The following is a 22,493-nucleotide window of genomic DNA, read 5'->3' on the forward strand; positions in this document are numbered from 1 at the left end:
GTAGAAAAAAGATGAGTGAGATGGTCACAGTGGAGAGCATTCAATTTTTTACTTGCATTTAATGAATCTACAAATACCTTTATTTATAAATTAAACAGTGAACACTGAAAGAACACTCTGAGAAGGACAGGGGTACATGACAAAGTCTCTGCTACCACTACTATCCAACGCTGTGTAACAGTCACTATAAAAAAAATGGCAGCAGGTTTAAGACTAACATCTATATTTGAAATATTTGTACTTCCCTTTTTATATCATACCTGTCACAGGCGTAAATGTTAAAGAAGGCTGAAAGGGGAACATGAACATAAAATAGTTTTTAAATCATCAATTTTTTTAAAAAAAACTTTTTTTAACAGTACCAAGGGATGCTACTAATCACTTGGATGTGATCAGACCAAGAGGCTGTAGTTTATAGCATTTTTAAAGTTAAACATCATGTAACAGAAAAAACAAGCAAGCAATATGTTCATTTAAGGACAGATTTTTCTGTTCATGCACACACCACAGTATCTGTGTTTGTACTAGTTTCTGTCACTCTCCCTTCTTCTCCAAGCATTCCCATATCTTCAATCATCAGTGAAATTTCTGATGGAAATACAGCATTATTCTACATACAGAAATTACCTGCTATCATGCAAAGAAGCATACTTTCCATTAAGAAGTGTATGTTTTTTCTACTATATAAAAGTTAATTTTCTTTTTCTTAGTGAAGTAACGTTTATCCTCAGTTTGGTAAAATAAAGCTCCAACTACTTCCATGCACTTTATTATTTTGTTTTTCTTAAAAACGTTAGTGCACATATCACAAGTTTTTGCTTGTTTGCAGAGTGAGGAGTAGGAGTGTAGTACACAAGTAAGCCCTGCCTATGAATGTTACAGCTGTGAAACACGTTATAAATAAAACCATATGCTCTTGGAATAAATTTTCATCTTTCCCCCTTTGCTGCATGGTGAAGGAAGTGCTGGAGTAGACCTCAATGCAGGAGTGAGAGCCTGCAAACACACATACATAAAGGTTTGCAGAGAAACTGATAAATAACAAAATAATTTCTCTAATTGTTCTGCAGGATGAATGCATAAGACACTTTATTTTAACAAGAATTTTAACTTCATTTTTAACTAATTAAAAAATTAATTTTTAACTTCATTTTAACAAGAATTTGCTTCAGTCTCCTCTGGCAACCACTCTCCTCACCCCTCCACAGTCAATGGACAACATCTTGGGGACCAGGGGGGTGAAGCCCCTCCCACTGTAAGGGAAGATCAGGTTTGTGACCACCTGAGGAACCTGAACATATATAAGTCTATGGGACCTGATGAGATGCATCCCAGAGTCCTGAGGGAACTGGCTGATGTAGCTGCCAAGCCACTCTCCATGATATTTGAAGTCATGGCAGTCAGGTGAAGTCCCTGGTGACTGGAAGAAGGGAAACATTGTGCCCATCTTTAAAAAGGGTAGAAAGGATGACCCTGGGAACTACCAACCTGTCAGCCTCACCTCTGTGCCTGGGAAGATCATGGAACAGATCCTCCTAGAAGCTATGCTAAAGCACATGGAGGACAGGGAGGTGATTCAAGACAGCCAACATGGCTTTACCAAGGGCAAGTCCTGCCTGACCAACCTAGTGGCTTTCTACGAGGGAGTTATCACATCAGTGGACAAGAGAAAAGCAATGGATGTCATCTATCTGGACTTCTGTAAAGCCTTTGACATGGTCTCCCACAACATCCTTCTCTCTAAATTGGAGAGATACAGACTTGATGGGTGGACTGCTCAGTGGATAAGGAATTGATTGGATGGTCACATCCGGAGGGTAGCGGTCAATAGCTCAATGTCCAGGTGGAGATCAGTGACAAGTGGTGTCCCTCAGGGGTCCATACTGGGACCAGTGCTGTTCAATATTTTCATCAATGGCATTGACAGCGAGATCGAGTGCACCCTCAGCAAGTTTGCAGATGACACCAAGCTGAGAGGTGCAGTTGACACGCCAGAAGGGCGGGATGTCATCCAGAGGGACCTGGACAAGCTGGAGAAGTGGGCCTGTGTGAACCTCATGAGGTTCAACAAGGCCAAGTACAGGGTCCTACACCCGGGTCAGGGCAATCCTCGGTTTCAATAAAGGCTGGGGGATGATGTGATCAAGAGCAGACCTGCGGAAAAGGACTTGGGGGTACTGATGGATGAAAAGCTGGACATGAGCCAACAATGTGCGCTCGCAGCCCAGAAGGCCAACCGTATCCTGGGCTGCATCAACAGAAGCGTGGCCAGCAGGTCAAGGGAGGTGATTCTGCCCCTGTGCTCTGGTGAGACCCCACCTGGAGTACTGCATCCAGCTCTGGAGCCCTTGGCACAAGAAGGACATGGAGCTGTTGGAGCAGGTCCAGAGGAGGGACACGAAAATGATCCGAGGGCTGGAGCACCTCTCCTATGAGGACAGGCTGAGAGAGTTGGGGTTGTTCAGCCTGGAGAAGAGAAGGCTGCGGGGAGACCTTATAGCAGCCTTCCAGTACTTAAAGGGGGCCTATAGGAAAGATGGAGAGAGACTTTTTAGCAAGGCCTGTTGTGACAGGACAAGGAGCAATGGTTTTAAACTAAGGGAGGGCAGATTTAGACTGGATTTAAGAAAGAAATTTTTTACAATGAGGGTGGTGAGGCCCTGGAACAGGTTGCCCAGAGAGGTAGTGGAGGCCCCATCCCTGGAAACATTCAAGGTCAGGTTGGATGGGGCTCTGAGCAACCTGATCTAGTTAAAGATGTCGCTGCTCTTGCAGGGGGGTTGGACTAGATGACCTGTAAAGGTCCCTTCCAAGCCAAAGCATTCTATGATTCTAAGAATTATATGATTTGGTTTCCTCTCTTATTTTCTCACTTGAAACAGTTGTGAATTGGTGTTAACTGGTACCTGTGATAGATGTTTGATGTTTTAGGGTCTGTCTAATACTTCGATGATTTTCAGAGCACATACCTCATGATGATGGGGAGAAAAAAGCATCAATCCACTGTGCTAGTAAAGATAACTGAATTAATAACAGATTTAATCTAGAGTTTGTTAGAAAGTTCTGTAGTTTGACCTACTAGTTAAAGACTTTACTGATGCACTGTGTAGCACTCCTCAGAAAAGCTATGAAACCAAACAAGCCATTTTGTTAATTCATTGTCAACATTTTGTAAAATATGCCTCTGACATGCCATGGTAACAACTTCTTTTACTGAAACCATGTTGTTCTTTTTTCCTTTCTTATTTTCTTTTAAAATACGTGCTTTGGTGACAAAAGAAGACTAACACAGAACGTGGTGAACAAAGGTGAACTATCTCATTTCTCTCTTGTATCAAGAATTCCTTTAGTGATCTAAAACATACCAAAGGCAAAGGGCCATAACTCCTTTCAGTGTAATATGAATCTATTTAATTTCCAATTCTGAGTTATGCAATTATCTCTCCCGTGAGCAGTCTTCTTTCCTTGGCTAGTATTAGGTACCGTGTAGATATATAAAGCTGACTATGTGTTACCATCATGGTATTTTTCTCCTATCCTTTTGCATCTCACCTGCTATTAAAGTTGCCCTTAATCAAAAGGGCAACAACGAAAGCAACACTTCCTAAATGCTGCAGTTCCGTAATGATGGAAAAATTAATATTGGGAAAGCAAATCAGCAAGCCTAAAAAGTCAGGTTATTCAAACGTGTAAGAAGGATAGCAGGAAACACCTCACAGTCTGACAACAAACAGTCACAGCATTATATAGGGGAAAGTGCTTCTGTAGATTAATACAAATACATTTAGCAAATGCTGTGTATTTTACTAAAGGTTATGCTACAGCTCCATGTTCTTTACCATCTATAACTGAGCTCGTTTGCAGAACTAGAGAGCGGAAAAGCATCAGACAGGCTTTCTTGTCTCAAAATCAAGTCCTAATTGAACCTTCCTATCCTACCCTCAGTGTTTATCTGTGTGGTAAGCATTAACCTACATTTGCAGAGGTCGAGATACCGATAAAGAGCAGTTAAGCTTTCCTCAAAGCTGAAAACGGCACTGGCATACAAACCACATTCACACTACAGAGTTTGCAAGTCCATGTTCTGACACTACTTGTTGTTAGACTACTGTCCATTAGCAACAGGGTTTTTTGCTTGGTTTTCAAGCAACTTCCTTGCCTGGTATTCAGATATACCTAAAATATAATCACTAACAGAAAACAGCATGAAATGGCTAAAAAAATTAAAGCTGTGTACATTTGTAAAGCTTCACCCACAATCAGTACGTTGTTTCATGTGGCTTCAACTGTATCACATTCTGGATGTCTTACCTGTTTTATTTCTTTTATCACACATTCTTTCATTTTGCATCCTGTCTCTCATCTCAGACTTTCCAAAGGATTTAGACATGCAACCAAGTAGGCATAGCACGTGTTCTGAAAGCACAGATAAATTAAGAAAGCCATACCTGATTGCATATGGCCTCTCTTTGCCATAATTTATCCAAGTTCCATAAATTAGAGCATGCATATCATGCATGCAATTTTCGACATACTATCAAGTATACAACTTAAAAACCTGGTTCCCCAGTCTCTTTGTTTACTTGTAAGAAGGTAAGTCACTGCTATAAAATATTAATGCTCAAAAGGTATCACAGTGGAAAAAAAAAATTGGTTCCTTGAAAGTTATTGACAGATCAGCTGCCAGAGGATGAAAAAAATACCAGATGGAATAGAAAAAAAAAAATTCCTTGCCATTAGTACATCATACCAAATGCTGCATTCAAAAGCCAAACTCTCCCCTCCTCCTGCCACAACAAACCATTTCTTGGAAAATTTTTTATGCCTTTTTCAACTATTGATGGTGACTATCGACAATAGCTAAATCTGATAAAGACAAAAAAAAAAGGCAGAAATACTGATCTCATAAAATGTTGCCTAGACTTATCTGCCTTGCAAATCCCATTAAAAAAGAAAATGCAGGTACTCACTGAAAATTGAACCTTAAACCCCACAAACTGCTGTAACACCTAGTATCTTTGACATTTGACTTTACAGCAAAATACAAGTACTGCCAGGGTGACACACACACACAAAAAAAGTAGGGAGATATCATTTATGGCTAAAGGCAACACAACAGAAAGGAACAAACACTAATTGGAAAGAAACCAAGTATGTATCTCATTGCCTATAAACACACACACATATCAGCAGCACAGTTTCACTGCCAGAAGATTTATGAGGGCTTAAAAAATACAAAGCCAAAACCCTTAAAACCGGTATCGATATAAACCCCAGTTCAGGCCAGCAAGGCACCTGAAAATCCTGCTTAGATTGGTTCCAAAACCCCAGGCTACCACACCATTTCTGAGCACCTATGAGACGTGAAAGCTAACCATTACCCCTAATGAACTTCTAACTGAAGCTGTTCACAAGGAACCGTCAAACTTCTTCCCCATGGGATTACTACAGCATTTTACCACCTCCTAAGGGTTTAAAAAAAAAAAAAAGAACTGATGTGTTACACTTATTTTCCAAATATCTGATGGTCTACTTCTTCCACAGTATCTGAAGCAGAAAACGTGGCATTGTGACTGTTATCATCAGAGAGGAGAGAGCTAGAAAAACCGCACATAATTCTAAAGAACGAAGGGGCAAAAACTTCGAGGAGTTGAAGTTTAAAAAGTGCTACCTCTTTTGCTTGCCAAAATTATGACCTTTCACAGTATTTTAAGCAGTACACAAATTAAGACTAGAATACCCTTCTGGAAGCATTTTGACTGCATTACAGATACATAATTTATTAGTCTACCTTTTTCCAACCTTACAGATGCTAACCTTGCCACAGTCCTGCAGCACAAGCATGATGCAAACAGACTTACACTGACATCTAAAGGTATCTATTATGTGATGCCTTATGAAAATGTTTGGGAAGTACTAGCACCCTATAAAGTGCTAACAATATAGAGATTAAGAAATGTCAATTTTTATACCCAGGAGGAGACAAATTCTCACTCTCTCTCAAACATGAGATATTTTTAAAAGTTTAAGATTCCACACCATACCACAAAGAGATTATAACCTCCTGTAAATGCAAAGGAATATTGACATACAAAATATTAAAAGTTACCAGAAATTTGTATTTCTGAAGTTTAAGCAAGGATTTACTTGGTAAATTACATGAGCTGAAGTGCAAGTATGGGAAAGGACACTGAGGCCCTAGGAATTTCAATTCAGTCAGTATTTAATTCTTCCAATGATCCTTTGCAGATGAATTAAAAATATTCAAAACCCAAACTTGAGGCAGCTTTCCTTGATTCAGTAAGAATTACATGGCATTTTCTTCAGAGTAGAAAATTAAGCTCTTGCATAGACAATTCTATCTTATGGAAATGACCAACCTTTTCAATCGAGTTGGGCATAAAATCTAAAAGTAGTTCACCTATTTGAAAACAAGTTATCATTTCAAAGTTAATTTTTTTGCCTGCTTCTAAGTTGTCTTTAAGCATAATATACATTATAAAAAGCAAATGTTTGTTTCAAGCTTACTTTTGCAACAAGCGTGCCTTAATTCAGCATAGATGAAAGGGGGTTTGATCAATGTTCCAAAATACACTTCCTACTGGTGAGAAAAGGATATGCAAGCACCCAGCAAATCTACTCTTTTATGCTTTACAAAGTCGTACACCACTTTCTTGTTCTGCAGTCACTTAACAGCCTGCAAGAGACTTAAACCACTTGCTGTCTGCACATAGTTCATTTAATAAAATTTACTTTCCTAAATTTCCACAGGCAGCTACCCTGTTCTCCCTGAAGTATAAATCCAATGAGAAGAGATCAATAAATCCTTCTTGATGTAGAGGTATACACTTATCCTCTCATACCTGTCCTTACAGAGGAGCACCAATCAGCCACATTTCAGTCCATTTGTATTTTTAAAGCATTACTTTTGGGAATAGACTTGGAGGCTACTGGTGCAACAGGACTTACTCTGGAAAGCCTTATTTGCATACCCCTTGTTCTTGTGAATAAATCAAGTGAAAGGATAGCTTTAATCCCTTTAAATAAGGCAATATGTTCTTTACATTTTTAATCATTTGTAGCAACTGAGTCCATTGCTGTAACATAGGGTGCTTCATCAACTAAGTCAAAGTCGCCCAATCACAACTTCATTTCTCACCTAGCCTATTCCATTTCTTAAATGAAATAAGCTTTGGGACTGTGAGACTGCTTGCTTACCCTGTTGGACAGCAGTGGAATGGGAAAACAACTGAAACGTAACCAACATTCAAGCCCACCAATCACCCACCTGACAACTGCTAATAAGCTACTAACTAGTGTTTTAAATCTTCTTTCCATCAAGTTTTACATATGTGAGGACTTCTCATCTGGATTGAGATAACTCATCATTTCAAAGATTAAAATTTCAGTATTCAATCAATAAAATAAGGTGCAAAGGCAAAGCCCAAAACACCTTTGGGGCAAATGGGAGATGTTTGAAGTTTACTACATTCAACTGCTATACTTTTATTAGGTAGTCCAGCCATTACAAATGATATTAATTAAAAAAAAAAAAAAAAAAGTGAAGCAGTACTTAAAGTTGTTCTGCAAACCACATGTGAATAAGTTCTCAACCCCTCAAAACATTACTAGATGAAGAACTGATGACAGATACTAAAACAGCTGCTAAAGAAAACAGAAATTCAGATAAATGAACCGAAGACCCAAAGATATTTGGCAAGTATCACATGTGACTTTTATAATAAAGCTCAGCCAGTATTTATGGTTTTCAAACAAACTATTAAGGTACATGACAAACGCAAGACCTTACCTCCAGGCATGCTATTTGGCACAGCACGCTTATTCACACAGACTTCAACCTCTGCTCCTGGTCATCTGATCTAGGCACAAGTCAGGTGAGCACACACCATCATCTACTAGCTCTTGGGAAACTTGTGTGGGTCAGAACAGCAGAGCAGGTCATATGACTACAAGTCTTGGAACAGAGTTTGTTCTGTCAAACATACCACCAACATTAACCAACTCTTAAAGACAACTCTGAAAATACTTCCAGACAATACTGGAAATAACAGTAAACCTGAAGAAAGCAGTATTATCAGTAACTTCTGAAATAGTGCGTTACAAAGCCAGATTCTGTCTTGAAATGAGGGGAGAACTACACTAGTCAGTTAAAGTTTATGAGGGCTTTTTTTTTTTTTTAATGAGTAGAGTCACAGGAGACCCACACAGCGCTTTGAGTATCTCTGGGAAGGTGGATTTAGCAGGGCATTCAAATCCTAAGGAAGAGCAAGGCAACCAACAGTAAATGCAGGCTTCTAAGGTAACGCAGGTAAATCCAAAACACCATGCAGCTAAAATACTAACAGGATATGATAATATTCGGGATGGAAATTATAGAAGAAAAAGGCCACCGTTCTCAGCTTCTCTGACAATATAAGCCACCGCCAGTGCTGTCTGGTCTTTTCTGCTACTACACCCCCGCAACCTAATTTCAGTTGGGCTGACACAGCTACCTGCTGGCCACGCAGGGAAGAGGATTAAGGAACTGACACAGGTTTTAATCTGGTAAAGAACAGAGAACAGGCAGAGAGAGAGGGGACAGAGGAAACATGCCTGTATCCTAAGTTTCAGTCAGCTTCAACTGACACAACTGCAAATTTCTAAACAGAGAGGGGGTTCACATCTCTCTCAGGTTTGCTCAGCTCTAGAGCCCACACAGCCACAGACTAAACCAGACCAACCTGCTGACACAAACACAAACCTTTTTAGTTGTGGGATTTTTCCCCTAGTGTTAGTTTTCAGCCACATCAGTGAGCTGACCCATCTCACATCTTTACAGCTGAGAAAGTGCATTGCCATGCTTCTGCAAAATAAAAATCTATACCATCTACATCATCTCACCTGATGGCACAGGAAAAGAAACAGAACTTAGTTTCTACAAACAGTGTCTGAGGGTTAAGTTATTCCTGAGAGCTTTTTAATACAAGAGCATACCATACATTCTTGGAAATTACGATACCAAGTGTGAAAACCTGACTGCAAGCTCAATGCAAATTTTATGTTTCACTCAGTGGAGCCAAAAATCTCATTAAGTTTAAATTTTTTTTTCCCCCTGCTCTAATCCAGATGTGGACTGCAAAAACAACTCAAAAGTTTGCAGACATATCCGTTGGAGGTAAAGATAATCTTTATAAAGAATGGTCTCAATTACAGGGTGTGAGTAGCCAGCAGCTTAATAGCTGCCGGTATTTTAGCTGCTAAAAACCCCTAGAAATCACAAAAACCCATGTAGTCTAGAGGTACTGCCTAAGCTATGAGAATATATTAAAATGCACATAGCATTAAAAAACATGTGTTCCAGTGAAGACTTCTGTCTGCCTATATGATTGCAACACTAATTAAAAAAAAAATCCCAAAGCAAGCAATTAAATGTTAAGACTGCTTGCAAACCTGCAGCACTTTTGAAAAGTTTTCAACTCTATAAAAGCAATAGTTTGAGTTGTAGATTTCACATCAAAACGAAGGCTATAAAGTCAAAGTCAGCCTACAGTCACCTTCACGCATTTCTCTCCCAAGTATACTGAGCAGGTGAGGCAACAGGAAAGGAGGGAGAGCTATTCTAAATGCATTTCTAATGCTAAATTCTAAATGCATTCCCCCCCCCCCCCAAAAAAAAAAAAAACAAAAAAAAAACCAAGAGCAAAACTTCAAACAAAAAAGGGTTTTACTTAAAGGGAGAGGCAAGATGTACATTATCATTGTTTCCCAAAAATCAACCATCAAAACTATTTTAGATTCAGGATCTAAAAATTCAAGTCTGATATAAATGCCTTAACTAGACTTACTGAAGAATAAGGTCTTAAGTAGCACATCCAAGCTTCTTAAAACACAGAAACCATCAGCTCCTTAAATGCGTGTCCCATGACACACAAATAAAGACGTTTCAGAATTGCTCAGTTTGGTCACATTTTGTGGCAGGGAACTTTTTTTTCTTTATGCTCACAGCAGAGCACAGCTTTGTAAAGATTTCTCTATCTAAACACAATCCCTGGACAGTAACAAAGACTGTTTGCTGTTGGGAAAAACTGATAGGTATCTGTATTTATTGTTGAGATAAACAAATTTTAGAGCATTTATTTGTTCTGTTCCAAGTACATCCTGTGTTCAAATACCATCACCTTTATTATTTAGAAAAAACCTAATGTGTGCATACACACATGGGCTCATGTTTAGCTGATCCAGTATTCCTGGGGTCCCATTCTCTATTCTGAGATACACTACTGGAATGACCTAGAGAGGATAAACAAGCATTAAATAAAGTTCTGTGGTCAAGTCCCCTGGTATTGAAGCACCCTGCCAACCACCACAGGCAGTAGGAACAGGAAGAGAAGCATGTCCAGGTTGCAGTAATTACAAATAGCCAGATCAGGCTGAGTTAAATGTGTCAACACACAAAAGCAGCACTGCCTTACATGTCAGAACTTACTTTTTTTTAAAACCCTTTCAGCTAAATCAGCACAATCTGCTGCCAGTTTAATGTGCAGGTGCTCTGAATCTCCTCTGGGACTAGACAGGAAACCTAAGCTTAGAATTCAAACCAGATTCATGAGCATTTCTTTGCTCATATGTTTCAATCACTTGCACAGCCCCTGTGCTGCTCTCCTGTCCTTGCTAGAAGTGCATAACGTACCAGTAAGTTTGTGGGCCACATGGTGAACTGAAGATCACACTACTGAACCTGCTAAAAATAACTCCCCTGCCTTTTGGGGGGGAAGGGGGCAGGGGGGCATTATTGTTGTCTCACAGACAGTTGTGCTGATACAGCTGACTTGCTGGAGGTAGGGCAGAACAAGTAATAGGGACTGCTGGAAGAAATGTTTCTGCAACGTTACCAGGCACTAAAAAGAGATGCTGTGATGGAGTGAGACCCCCTCTGCAGGGTTTCCGCTTAAGAGCTATCATCCTAATCTGGCCAAAGGATCTAATGCAGGTTCCCCTGCAGTGGGAATCAGCTGCCCCACTCCCTCCAAGTCTGAAGACAAAAGGCAGCATACTTTCCTCTTCCAACATTGTATCTTGCTTTTTTTCTTCTGTTTTACTCTGAGATCTGTCAAATCAAAGTTTCAGCTTTCTACCAGAGCCAGGCAGTGTTGACTGACAACAATAAAACGCAAAGTAGCCCTTTATCTAATATACATTCTATTTCATCCTCCTTTTCAAACCTCTCATGCTCACACACAGAAACAAATCCTCACATTTGTCAGATGAAGAGGGTCACTGGAATGAGTGTGGTAGCCTGTTTGACTTTTGATAGGCTTTCAATGTGTTCAACTAATAACTGCAAAACAAGTCCATTATAAGCACTCTAGATATAAAGAAACACCTAAAAATAGGCTAAGTCAAACACACACTTAAGAATACACATGGTCTACTTTGATTTTTTTTCCTGATGTGCAATTCCAGCTCCAGTAGCCTTTTTTTAAAAAGTACTCCCTAAAAAGGGATGCTATACCTGAGCTGCAGAAGGCAGAGAACATGTAACAACTTCACCTGCTTTAAAGGCTGACATAGCGGTTTCAGTGACAGCTGAACAGACAAGCATGTGCTGCTTCTCCTTAGACTGCTGCTCCCAGATGTGTAGTCCCATCCTGTCCTTTCTGCCTGCTTTGTCATGCTTGTCAGACCACTCCACGAGCTAATCCAACTCCTTGACTGAGCAAAAACCACCCCATACTTCTATATATCTCTATTATCTATATATCTATCTCCCCTCACTGGATTGGTGAGTCAGATCAACTCACAGGAGGGTATGAAACGCTGCAGTGGAAGGTAAGAGGCGGAGCTGACACCAGCAGTGGGAGGTAGGGACAGGATGCCATTCACTGAACCACAGGTGAAATTCACAGCCAGAAGCAAAACAGAGAACAGCTCATCATAACTGTTAGGTTACAGCTAAGGAGAGCTGTATTCTGTTCAACTGCATTGTGCAAACAGCTCTTCCACAAGCAAGGGCAGAGGGTTTCACTACAGAGTAAGACACCCCGCATTTCAGCTGCAGCACTGATAATTCAGCTACCTGGATTATTCCAGGCAATGGCCTCTCGCACTTCTGTCAGAGTGTATTGCCCAATTTTACCAACACAGATCCCTCTACTATCACAACCTCAGTCAGTACTAGGATACTTTGGTGTCAAACAAGTGACAGATTTTTAAAGGACCACATTAATATCAACAGCTGGTCTCATGCAAAACTAATAACTACTTGTATTTCCAGAAAGCACAAATATTTGCACGGTGTGACCTCAGCTCCTAAGGTCTCATAAGTAACTAACAAATCAGTGTACATGTTTACACTAGACATTTTAGATATGTTAGGTAATGAGAGCAAACTCAAAGCCTGGATAAGCCCTGCTAAGACTGCTTGGAACTGGAACTACAAAATTCAGAATTTATCATCATGCTATCCAAAAATAAACACAATCACTCAGCTAGAACTTGGAACTCATGAAAAATTATCAGACTTGTGCCTTCCTAATTTACATTACAAAGCCTCCCTACGTAAATACAGTCCTATTTTACTTGTATCTTCTCATCAGCTTGTATTATTTAAAACATGTGGGACATTCACACAGATGGGGGAAAAAACAAGAGGTCAGGCTTGAAACAAAAGCCAAGCCATTCCATTTTATTAGCAGATTAAACATGCGGAACTGTAATTTTAAATTCCAAGTAAAGCAACTTAATGAAAACATTCTGAACACACAGATGAAAACTACTACAAATTGTTGCAATCTTTAATTGCCATGTTGCTAAATGTCTTACTAAAACCAGAAGTGATAAAAAAGTTTGTCAATCTGATTTGAGAATGCACAGAAAAGGACTATATTGCTTAGTGATCATATGGAATCTGGTATATAAATCTAGAATTTTTCCCAACATCAGCAGCCAATATAACAGTCCAGCATGTCTGAAATACTACTAGGTGATGAACACTTGCAAAATCTAGTCCTTTCATTTACAAAGATCCTGCTTTTAAGCAAATTTAGTCCTTTTCTGACACCAAATTTACATTACAAAACTCAGAAACATTTTTTCAGTTTCCTTTTACCTTCTGCATAACCACAATATTTACTACCAAAATATGTAAAGCCCAAATACAAGTGCACTAAATTTAGTTTATTCAAGCTGAATGTCCTAAATATCACTTGATTGCTGCCACCTATTGTTGTTCCAACACATTGCAAGGAGCTAACCCTTCTCCCCTTTCTGCCTCAACTCAATACTAGTACTCAGCTATTTTAAAAGCTTAGAAAGTTACTAACTCTTCACATACCGCATGTCATGTAAAGAAAGGAAAGTAGGGGGAAAGTGAAGACACTGCAAAAAAATTTTTTTCTTTTGATTAATTTTGTTTGGTAATTCTACTGTAACTTCAAGTAAACAGGACACAGTAGGACACACACAAATTCTGGAAACCAACCAAACCAAATCAGTGAAGAGTAATTTCATCAGATACCAGTATCAAAGAGCCCTAAGAATGCCTGTTTCACAGGCTACCAATTCAACAACTTTACTAGTTTAAGAGATTTCAAAGCATATAACTTCCAGCAGCATTATTACTACTTCTGTCACCAAAATCGGGAATAAACCTCTTAACACCAATGTAGCATTAAGAAGCAGGCATTCTTTATTGCAGTGCTGGATGCACGGGGGATCCTTCCACCTAATGTGCATACCAGATTACAAAGATCTAGGTTCATTTATACAGTATATCTTTCTACATGCATAGGTTTTCACACTACTAGGCGGGACTATGTTAATTAGTATCTTACATAATGATGATTCAGCATAACGCATGCTCAGTTTTTCATGTGGAGGTCCTCTGGTGGTCGCAGACCCCAAAAACATGCTTTTCAGGTCATGAATTCAGGGTCATTCTTCCTTTTAAGGCTTAATTTTCTCCATTGTTAAATATCACACACTAGAAGATCTGGTTTCACCAGGATATTCTTGGGTTTTCTTTTGTTACTTCCTGGTTGACCCTTTGAACTTTATTCTTTACATGTTCCTCACTTATTTTCCAACACTTCTGTGTCTGCTATTGCTAAATATGCAACTGATAAGTCTGTTTGGGCATGATAGCTGTAGAATGAATAACAGTTGAAAATGAAGATGAATAAAGATGAATAGATCTAAAAAGATTGGCCATAGGCAAGTCACTTCCTTCCTTGCCCCCTTTCAGTTAAGAATTGATAAACACTGGCAAAATTCAAAGAATACAAACAAACCAAACAAAAGAATACAAGTAAACAGAACAAAATACTTTTTATATGTAAATACAGACATACACATATATATGTATATAGACATATCTATTTTGTATATACAAAAAAGGTGTGTATACACACTAACTTCTCCATTAATCTAAGTTTTGGCTTTACACTCATAAGAGAAGTAAGTCTGGAACAGTCATTTCTCACACAGTCCATTTAAAATGATAATTCCAGGTTGCCAAAGGCCCTTTAATTCTGTCTTCTTCTAAATGTATACAACTTCACAATGACATAATGTTCAGGCTCATCTAAAAGGTTAAAGAACAGGAAAAATACACAGACTAACAAATCAGCCTAACAAAAGCTTTAGTCTGTAGAGCTTTAAGTACTAGAACGGAAACTTTGCCACTGAACATAAAATTTGGGAGGGTTATTGTTTCAAATCTTAATTCTCTGAATATCACGTAAATAAACGAAAATTATTTTCAAAAAACTTTGGAGGCAAAAGATGACCTCCCTCAAGTAGGCTGTGATTTCCCCTGTCAGTATACTGTCTTCATTCTTAAAGCCAGAACAAACCCAAGAACTGGTAAGTCATCTCACTGAAGGTACAATTTTGGTTGTTTCAAATTGATAAGCCTCATTTCATTTGCTTTCTGAAACAGGGTATTAAAGGTATCTAAATAAAGATGTCCTAAAGACACTGAAATAAAGATAAAAGTTAACATTTGCAAATCGAAGAGCAGATCAGCCCCTGGACCCAAAGGCACCTACACTAAGGTAACTCAATTGCCAGATGCTGGCCATTCACGCAGGCCAGTGTAGGCACACACCCCAGTTCTGCAACAACGAGGAACTCACAACACACACATCCGCAGGATGCTTTTGTTGAAGCACCTAACTACAAATATAGGAGCCTAAATTTTAGGAGACATCTCTGAAAACATGGGCATAGGTGTCCAAATTGTTTTGATATTAAAGAAACATACTGCACGTTTACAGCAATCATCTGTGGGACCACTGCTTAAAAATACAATATTCAGACAGTTAAATATTCTCAAGCAAGGGGAAAGTACCGGTGTGACAAGAGTCAATCTCAAGGCTCAAACAGGAAAATAGTGAATTCCTGCAAGGGGTGAATTACCACTTCTGGCTAGACATCTGAACTCTCCAACTCAGGCTCTTTTATGGACAAATATCAAAGGCTAATTCCAACGCTTACTAATGGATCAAAGCATCACCTGCTCCACACAGCTGTTCCTTTGCACCTTCACTTATTCTACAGCCTTTATCTATACATCAATGCTAACAATCCTTCATCAAAATCCATTTAAAACTTCATTTGGCTTTGAACTGATAGATCCAATTATACTTAAGTGGCTAATTAAGGTAGCTGTACTCCTAAATCCTGTCCCCCTTCACTTTAAGCCCCTTGCCTGCAGTCTCAGAGTAGTTACACGTGACCTTTGAGCTGGCCACACAGGCTGCTGTTGCTAGAAGGAGAAAACCCTCCCCGTCCTCCAACTCTGCACATCCCTCATTTCAGCTGCAGCATGAGCACAGCAGCAAAATGATTCCTCCCACCCTGAGTGACAGCAAGAGGGAAGTTTGCAACAAGGAACAGGAACCTCCCCTTCCAGGAGCAGCTGGAATTGCTAGTTTGTATACCAGGAATGCACAAATATGTTTCCCATTAGAATCACCAAATTCTGTCTCTGGATTTGGAAGACCAGAGCATACAGATGACTGAACTGCTTTATGGGTAAGGAAACAGCCTCAGCATATGTTCAGGCTAACACTAGCAACCAGGCAGTCGCTTAACAAGTCAGAGCAGCTTGCATAGCCAAGTGAAAACTAACATACTCATTTGTACCACCAGAGTCAGTTTTGGGTCAAAACAGGGAGCAGATCTGACTCCCAGCGTGGTACCCACTCACTAGTGCTGACAGAGGAGGGGAGAGGATGACTATTCCTCTCAGTAGCTGTCCACAGTTAACTACCTGAAGCTTAACATGAAATTGCATCTTAAATCCCAAGGTAGATCCAGGAAACCCGCATTCGCTGTCAGCAAAACTCAGCTCTTTGACATGCAATCAATACAAGGTTGAGATTTAGAGATACAGTGATGTACCCTGACCCTCTGTAAATCAAAAAGGATCTGGAATCTACACCCTGTTCAGGCTCTGAAAGACCTTCCTTACATTCTCCCCATCTATTTTCCGCTCACTTCTTAGCCTAAACAAATAGTAATAAAGAAGCCAATAGCTCCAATGCTAAGGAACTTCAGGGTATAGGGAGTCAGCCCTCTTGCCTGAGATGAAGAATTAACAATTGGTTGGAAACCTGGAAGCTGGTCTCACACAGGGTACAGGCAGAGAGAGGAAGAGAAATGGGGGGAAGGGGAAAAGACAAAACTTGCTGGGTTCCCTCAGATAAAACTTAATCCTGCAGTTATACAGAAGATTAAGAAAAGGATGTTGTGGAAAGCATCTGATAATTCCAGCACTCCAAGAGTAAGTGAAATGAACTGTTCACCTTAACTACATCTTCTGAAGGGGACCTGCCCACTTTTTGGACATGAAAGGATTTAATTACCCCAAGAAAAACAATTTGCAAAGACATCAACTCAGATTGAGTAAGGCCTTGAGATGCAGACTAGAGGAACCTCAGGAAGACTGAGAAAACAGTCCTAGACACCACCTCTACTTTTCTTCGGTTCTCAGGACATTCACTATCGAACACCACTAGAAAGGACAGGATGGGCCAGACCCACCCCCACAGTTGTCATTTACCCCCATAAATGATACCACTGAGGAGTCAAAGAGCCACCTCGTTACACCTGTCCCCACGTGCTTGTACAGTTTGTGCTGTTGAGGTTTACCATCTGCTGTGCAATGAGCTAACCAAGCTGAAGTAGCTTGAGAGTCAGCCATGACTGCAAACATCTCCAAGCAATACTCCATGTTACGTTGTCGTAATAAGCATAACAAAAAAATCAAGATGATGTCTCTCCTTGCAGACAGGGGAACGGCCCAACCCATCATAGCTGTTATACGTCACTCTCCTCTTACTTTCTAATGCTTGCAAAGCCATGCTTCAGTTAGTAACCAGTCAATGTTTTTAACATTAGTTTATTATCTTTATACAGCTGAACAGTACACATGTGGCCATTAAAAGGAAAATATATAATTCTGAAAAGGATGTCTATACATTTACTCTACTTATATGATTCAGAGTATGAAGTGAAAGAGCATACTCACTAACCAAGAAAATTCAGTGGGGATACCATTGCTTTCCATGGTAAAGGGACGTGGAAATGAGAGAGCTTATAAAACAAAGAACAGCAGAGAAGTCCTCTTCTTACAGGATACTTATCTCTTCAGGCACGAAGCTTGAAATAAGAGGTTGTAATGAAAATATTTCTCCTCTTTACCATGATCAGACATCAACTTTCCCTTTGGTACCATAAGACACTGTGCTGCAGTTCAGCATCCTGCTGCCATCTATCCTTCTCTTCCCCTCCGCTGCTCTTTTCCCTCATACAGGTCATTACTATGAAGCAACTTCAGATAGGCAGCTCACTCTAACAACCTCCATCTATTGCTCCAGTATCTTTTAACAGACAGCTTCTAAATCACATTCATGTATTTAAACACATTAAAATCCAAGATACAGCAGAGCACAAGGAGCCAAGTGTTAAAGTCAGCTCTTCATCTTTCAAGCACTGGTGGTTTTTCTACAAACCAGAAAGCAGAAAACCCACACATTTTAAAGCATCTACTTCAGGAGCTGGCAGCAGAGAGGCAACAAGCCCTGTCTGACCAGAACTGACTCGAGCCACATGGATGCCCCTGCGCTGGTGCCAGCATGCTGAGTTCAAAGAGAAGTTATTAGCCAGATGCAGCATGTCTTTGGTACAATGCTGCAGCTGAGGTGATAAATCCACGGCCCAGCGCACTTCAGATGGCTCTGCCAGGGTGAGCACAGGCCTGGCTGAGCTTCCTGACTTCTGCTCAGCATCAGCCCTCGGAGCCATCTCCTGTAGAGCTGCACCAGATCTCTGCCCTGTAAATCCTCATGGTGGCTGTTCCACGAGGATCAAGTCTCAGGGCAAATACACCAAATCTGCTCACAGGCTCAGCGGCACCTCAGCTAACCAGCCCTCCCAGAAACAATGCTGCTGGGAGCCCACTGTGGACAGACACTGACTGTCTTCAGGGCTGAGCAGGATTCATCAGCCTGACTTCAGAGAAAAGCTGGCCCTGGAAGCCTCACACCCAAGACAATGCACCTAAGCTGGTAAACTTGTCCAGACCTGAACTTATACTTCTTTGTCAGCACTGAGCTGCTCTTTCTAAGCCTCCGTGGCACTGTTAACACATTCACCCCAATAAATCACCAAAGGATAATTGAGATTTACTCATGTTTGGGGAATACAACCCCCAGGGGGCAGCCATAAACAGCAAACAAGGTGGAGGGTCTGAGAGGCTTTCATCTTATAAACTAGAGACCAAGGAGTTCTGATCTAGACTTTCCAAAGTCCTCCCCTGCATTTCATATGATTTTAGGCTCACTGAAATGCCCTACGGATTTTACCCACAGCGCAGCTGTTATTCAAGTCTTAGTCTCTGGGTCATCCCTCCTGCAGACATACCAAGGGTAGCATTGAAAATTAGCATGACATGTCGACAAAGAGATAGCGACACGGAAACCACCATCTGGGGACCAGCTGAGGCTCTTGTCCGATTCAATAACTATTTTCAAGTTACAGAAAGACAAGTCCTGTTTTAGAAGTCAACAAAAGATTAAAGATCATATTAAAAGTTGACTCATCTATTCAGATATTTTTGCTGTCAATGTATTACTGCTCACGCGCCACACATACAGCCTCAAAATTACCCACCTCCTATCATTTTCAGATTCACCCTATCCTGGCAGAAATTAACAGACAGCTCAGACTGTTGAGTGTTTCTTTGCTACACAAGATGCTCAATTGCCATTTGAGGCTAGATACCTACAATTTTGAGGTACGAACTTACTGTTTACGATGTCACCTTGCAGCTGAAGAATTTGTGGAACAGGCATTGTGAGAATAACTATATCAAACTGTTCCGGTGGTCCCATTTTCCTGGAGACTTCCCATTTCCCATCTCGGAGAGAGATGCGAGTTACATGCTGTTCATAGAAGACATCTGCATCTGCTTGGAAAAAGAAGTTACATACATGTAACAGTGAATTCCACAGAGAAAATGCAGAGTAGTTTCCCTTAGTAACTGGATGACTTGCAAACAGCAAAGCACACAGACAGGCTTAGGGCAAAGTTTCACAAATTAGGTTGAATCAATTTAACAGCCAGCATATGACATTAAAAGAGTTGATCCTGATCAGCTGAAAAGATCCCATCACTCCCCCGGGCTAGGGCTTGTATTTATCTGACTCCTCTCTGACATGATTCAGCTGAGTAAACAGATGGAAAACTACCAGCTGCTCTCTTTGTCAGGTTAGTTTACTGTGGCTTGAGTGAGCTGAACCAAATCAGAGTGAAATCTGACAGGCACAGGAGGCAGTGCAGGATAAGCAATCAAAACACACCCCCAGGAGCTGAAAAAGAGAGTGTTGCCTCTGTTAGCATCTCTCATATATGAGAAGACAGGAACATAGTTAATTATTTGCAAGATTAGGGTCTAAAAAACCAGTTACTTAAAAAAAAAGACAAAAACAATCACATGAAAGGAGCAAAGCTTGACTGTTCATAAAGCTAACATTTTTCAAACCAGAGTTAAATAGTCACTAAACCGTACAAGTGGTTCTGCCACATTACACCTAATGCAGTAGTTACACAGTTTAAAGTAGCAGATGATCTTCTCCTTCAGTCTTTTCTAAAGTACTTTCAACACAGTAGGCTCACACTGCATAAACATTCATTTCTGTGAAACACAGGATGTAGCTCACCACTATGTTCCCAGTTGCTCACTTAAAGAGCACAATTAACTTAAGTACACACTTGTGAAAAAACACCCAAATACTCACTTTATTCAAGTTGCAACTCAAATCTCTTCTCAACCATGATCTCACTCCCACTAAATTATCTCTGTCCTAATTGTGTTAGGTCTGACTTTCATATGCTAAAGCCAATAGTGTAAATATAAGCTGGGCCCCTGATCCCACAGACATTATATTTGTATAGAGATTTTTATATGCCAGCAGTGCAGCTGAAGTCAGTGAAGCGCTTGCAGGACTTAGAAATTTATAGAGCTCGCAGACCTGTTTATCCATCTAAGCAACTTCAAGACATATGTAAACAAACAAGGAACTTGAACATTCTCATTGGAGATTTAAATTTGAAAGTTCAAGAATGCCATCAAAACCACAATCATTAAAACCTTTCATTTCATACAAAGACATCTAAAAAAATTACCTGACTGTTTTAAATAATACTTGACAACCGAGGAAATGCCCTGGGGTGCCATGTAATTGTACGAGCCTTCTTTCACTACCATTCCTTCAATGGGTGCAGTCAGCGGTTTCAAGATGCCATGAGATAGAAGCTCCTCATAGAAGCTTAAAGGGAGCAAACGACAGAGACAAAAATACACTGCATGAAAACCAATGGCAGCTGTCGTTATTTTTCACAATTAAAGTTAAGACCAGCCTAACTTTTGAATTTAGAGAACAGTTTTTAACGACATCATACAACCTGTGTTTCAAGCCAGGCTATGCATGAACAGGAACCATAGCTATAAAATGACAAAATACCTTGCTATTTTATTGGGGGCTGGCCTTTTACATGAGACCAAGGCTACCTACTGTGCCTGTAATAGAAACTGTTAGCAGTTTGACCTGAAGGTTTCAGGACTAACTGTGGCAGGGGCATATAGGACAGTTACTCAAAACTCTGAATATCAGTACAAACTGCATCGCCACCATGGAGCACAGGAATATTCCAGCAGCTAGATGCAGGTGCCTGAAACACACCTGCAACTTTCCCCGATTTCCACACGATTTTCGCATTTTCACATCACTGTTACATCACCGTCCCCTTCCTTCCCCAGTCAATGGCAAACCGTCCCGTGTACCCAGCAAGCCCAAGCAGGCCCCACCAACGTGACCCTCCCCCATACCCCCAGTCAGGCACCGCTGTTCTTCGGGGCGGAGACATCACATCCCCGCAAAGACAAACTTTTTCTTTCATACCTAGCTTTCCTGTCACTTGCATAGTGTTCAGGGGACTGTGAGGCACATTAGCTCTTGAAAGCAAAGATCTCTGTGGATTTAAGCAGCGGGACCGCACTCACCTACGTTGCCTACGGTGGGCAGATTTGCACCACAGGTGAAAACCACCGAGCCGCGACACCCATGAGTAGGCTGTTTCGCCGCCAAACCAGCCCGACCCCACGTACCACCACCTGCTTCGCCCCCCACCTCACTTTCCACCTGAGGCGGCAGAGATGGGCGGAAAAACCGAAAGCAGGGGGCGGTGGCCGAAGCACAGCGACCGGCCCTGCCACCCCTCCCCCAGGCCGCGGCGCCCGCGCTCCCCCGCCAGCGGCACCTCCCCTCAGGCCGGCCACGCGCGAGGCGGGGCGGAGCGAGGCTGAGCTGGGGGCGCGGCGCTCACCTGCGGCGCGGCGCCGCGCGCTCCGTCTCGAGGGTGATGTACTGCGCGCCCAGGTCGGCGGTGCAGGCGGCGTCCCGCGCGCTGCGGCTCGTGCTCATACGGCCCCCTGCGCGACAGCCAGTCAGAGACGCCACGCGACGCCACGCCACGCCACGCCACGCCACGCCACGCCGCATGCCGAGCCCACCTGCACCGCGCGCCTTGTCCCAGACGGCGATGCGGCCCAGAGGCGCCCCCCGCAGCAGCGCCGCGCAGGCGCCACCCGTCAGCCCCGCGCCCACCACCAGCACCCGCGCCATGCCCTTGCCCGCCCCGCCCCGCTCCGCTCGGGGGCGGGCACCCCTGTGCCACCACGCCCCCCCGGAGGGAACGCGCCCCGCCCCGCCCACGGGCGGGGCGGAGACGCGCAGGAGGCGTGCGGAGACGTGCAGGAGGCGTGCACTCACGCCTACATGCACGCAGGCGTGCACGCACACACCCCAGCAGGCAGGTACCCCTGTACCCAACCCCAGGCCTGTGCACACACTCCCCCCTGTGCACACACTCCCCCCTGCATGAAGACCCGTGCACGTGGCCCCCCGCACACACACCTGTGCACACCC

At 41.8% G+C, this 22,493-nt stretch overlaps 1 protein-coding gene across 3 annotated transcripts in view; it reads right to left on the reverse strand.

The window, feature by feature from the left end:
* Positions 1-22,223, reverse strand: part of RNLS (renalase, FAD dependent amine oxidase) — an 81,978-nt gene extending 59,755 nt beyond the window's left edge. For 2 of the 3 annotated variants that reach the window (XM_075505510.1, XM_075505508.1), the window contains exons 1-4: positions 22,079-22,223; positions 21,892-21,997; positions 20,692-20,834; positions 19,313-19,474 (exon numbers count right to left, since the gene is read on the reverse strand). In XM_075505510.1, the coding sequence (XP_075361625.1) occupies positions 19,313-19,474; positions 20,692-20,834; positions 21,892-21,997; positions 22,079-22,190 (523 nt within the window). In that variant the 5' untranslated portion in view covers positions 22,191-22,223. The remainder of the gene's footprint in view (positions 1-19,312; positions 19,475-20,691; positions 20,835-21,891; positions 21,998-22,078) is intronic. The other variant, XM_075505509.1, reaches the window with a different exon arrangement.
* Between the last annotated feature and the right edge of the window lie 270 nt (positions 22,224-22,493).

Source organism: Mycteria americana, chromosome 6 (genome assembly GCF_035582795.1).
Source record: "Mycteria americana isolate JAX WOST 10 ecotype Jacksonville Zoo and Gardens chromosome 6, USCA_MyAme_1.0, whole genome shotgun sequence".
Taxonomy (NCBI): domain Eukaryota; kingdom Metazoa; phylum Chordata; class Aves; order Ciconiiformes; family Ciconiidae; genus Mycteria; species Mycteria americana.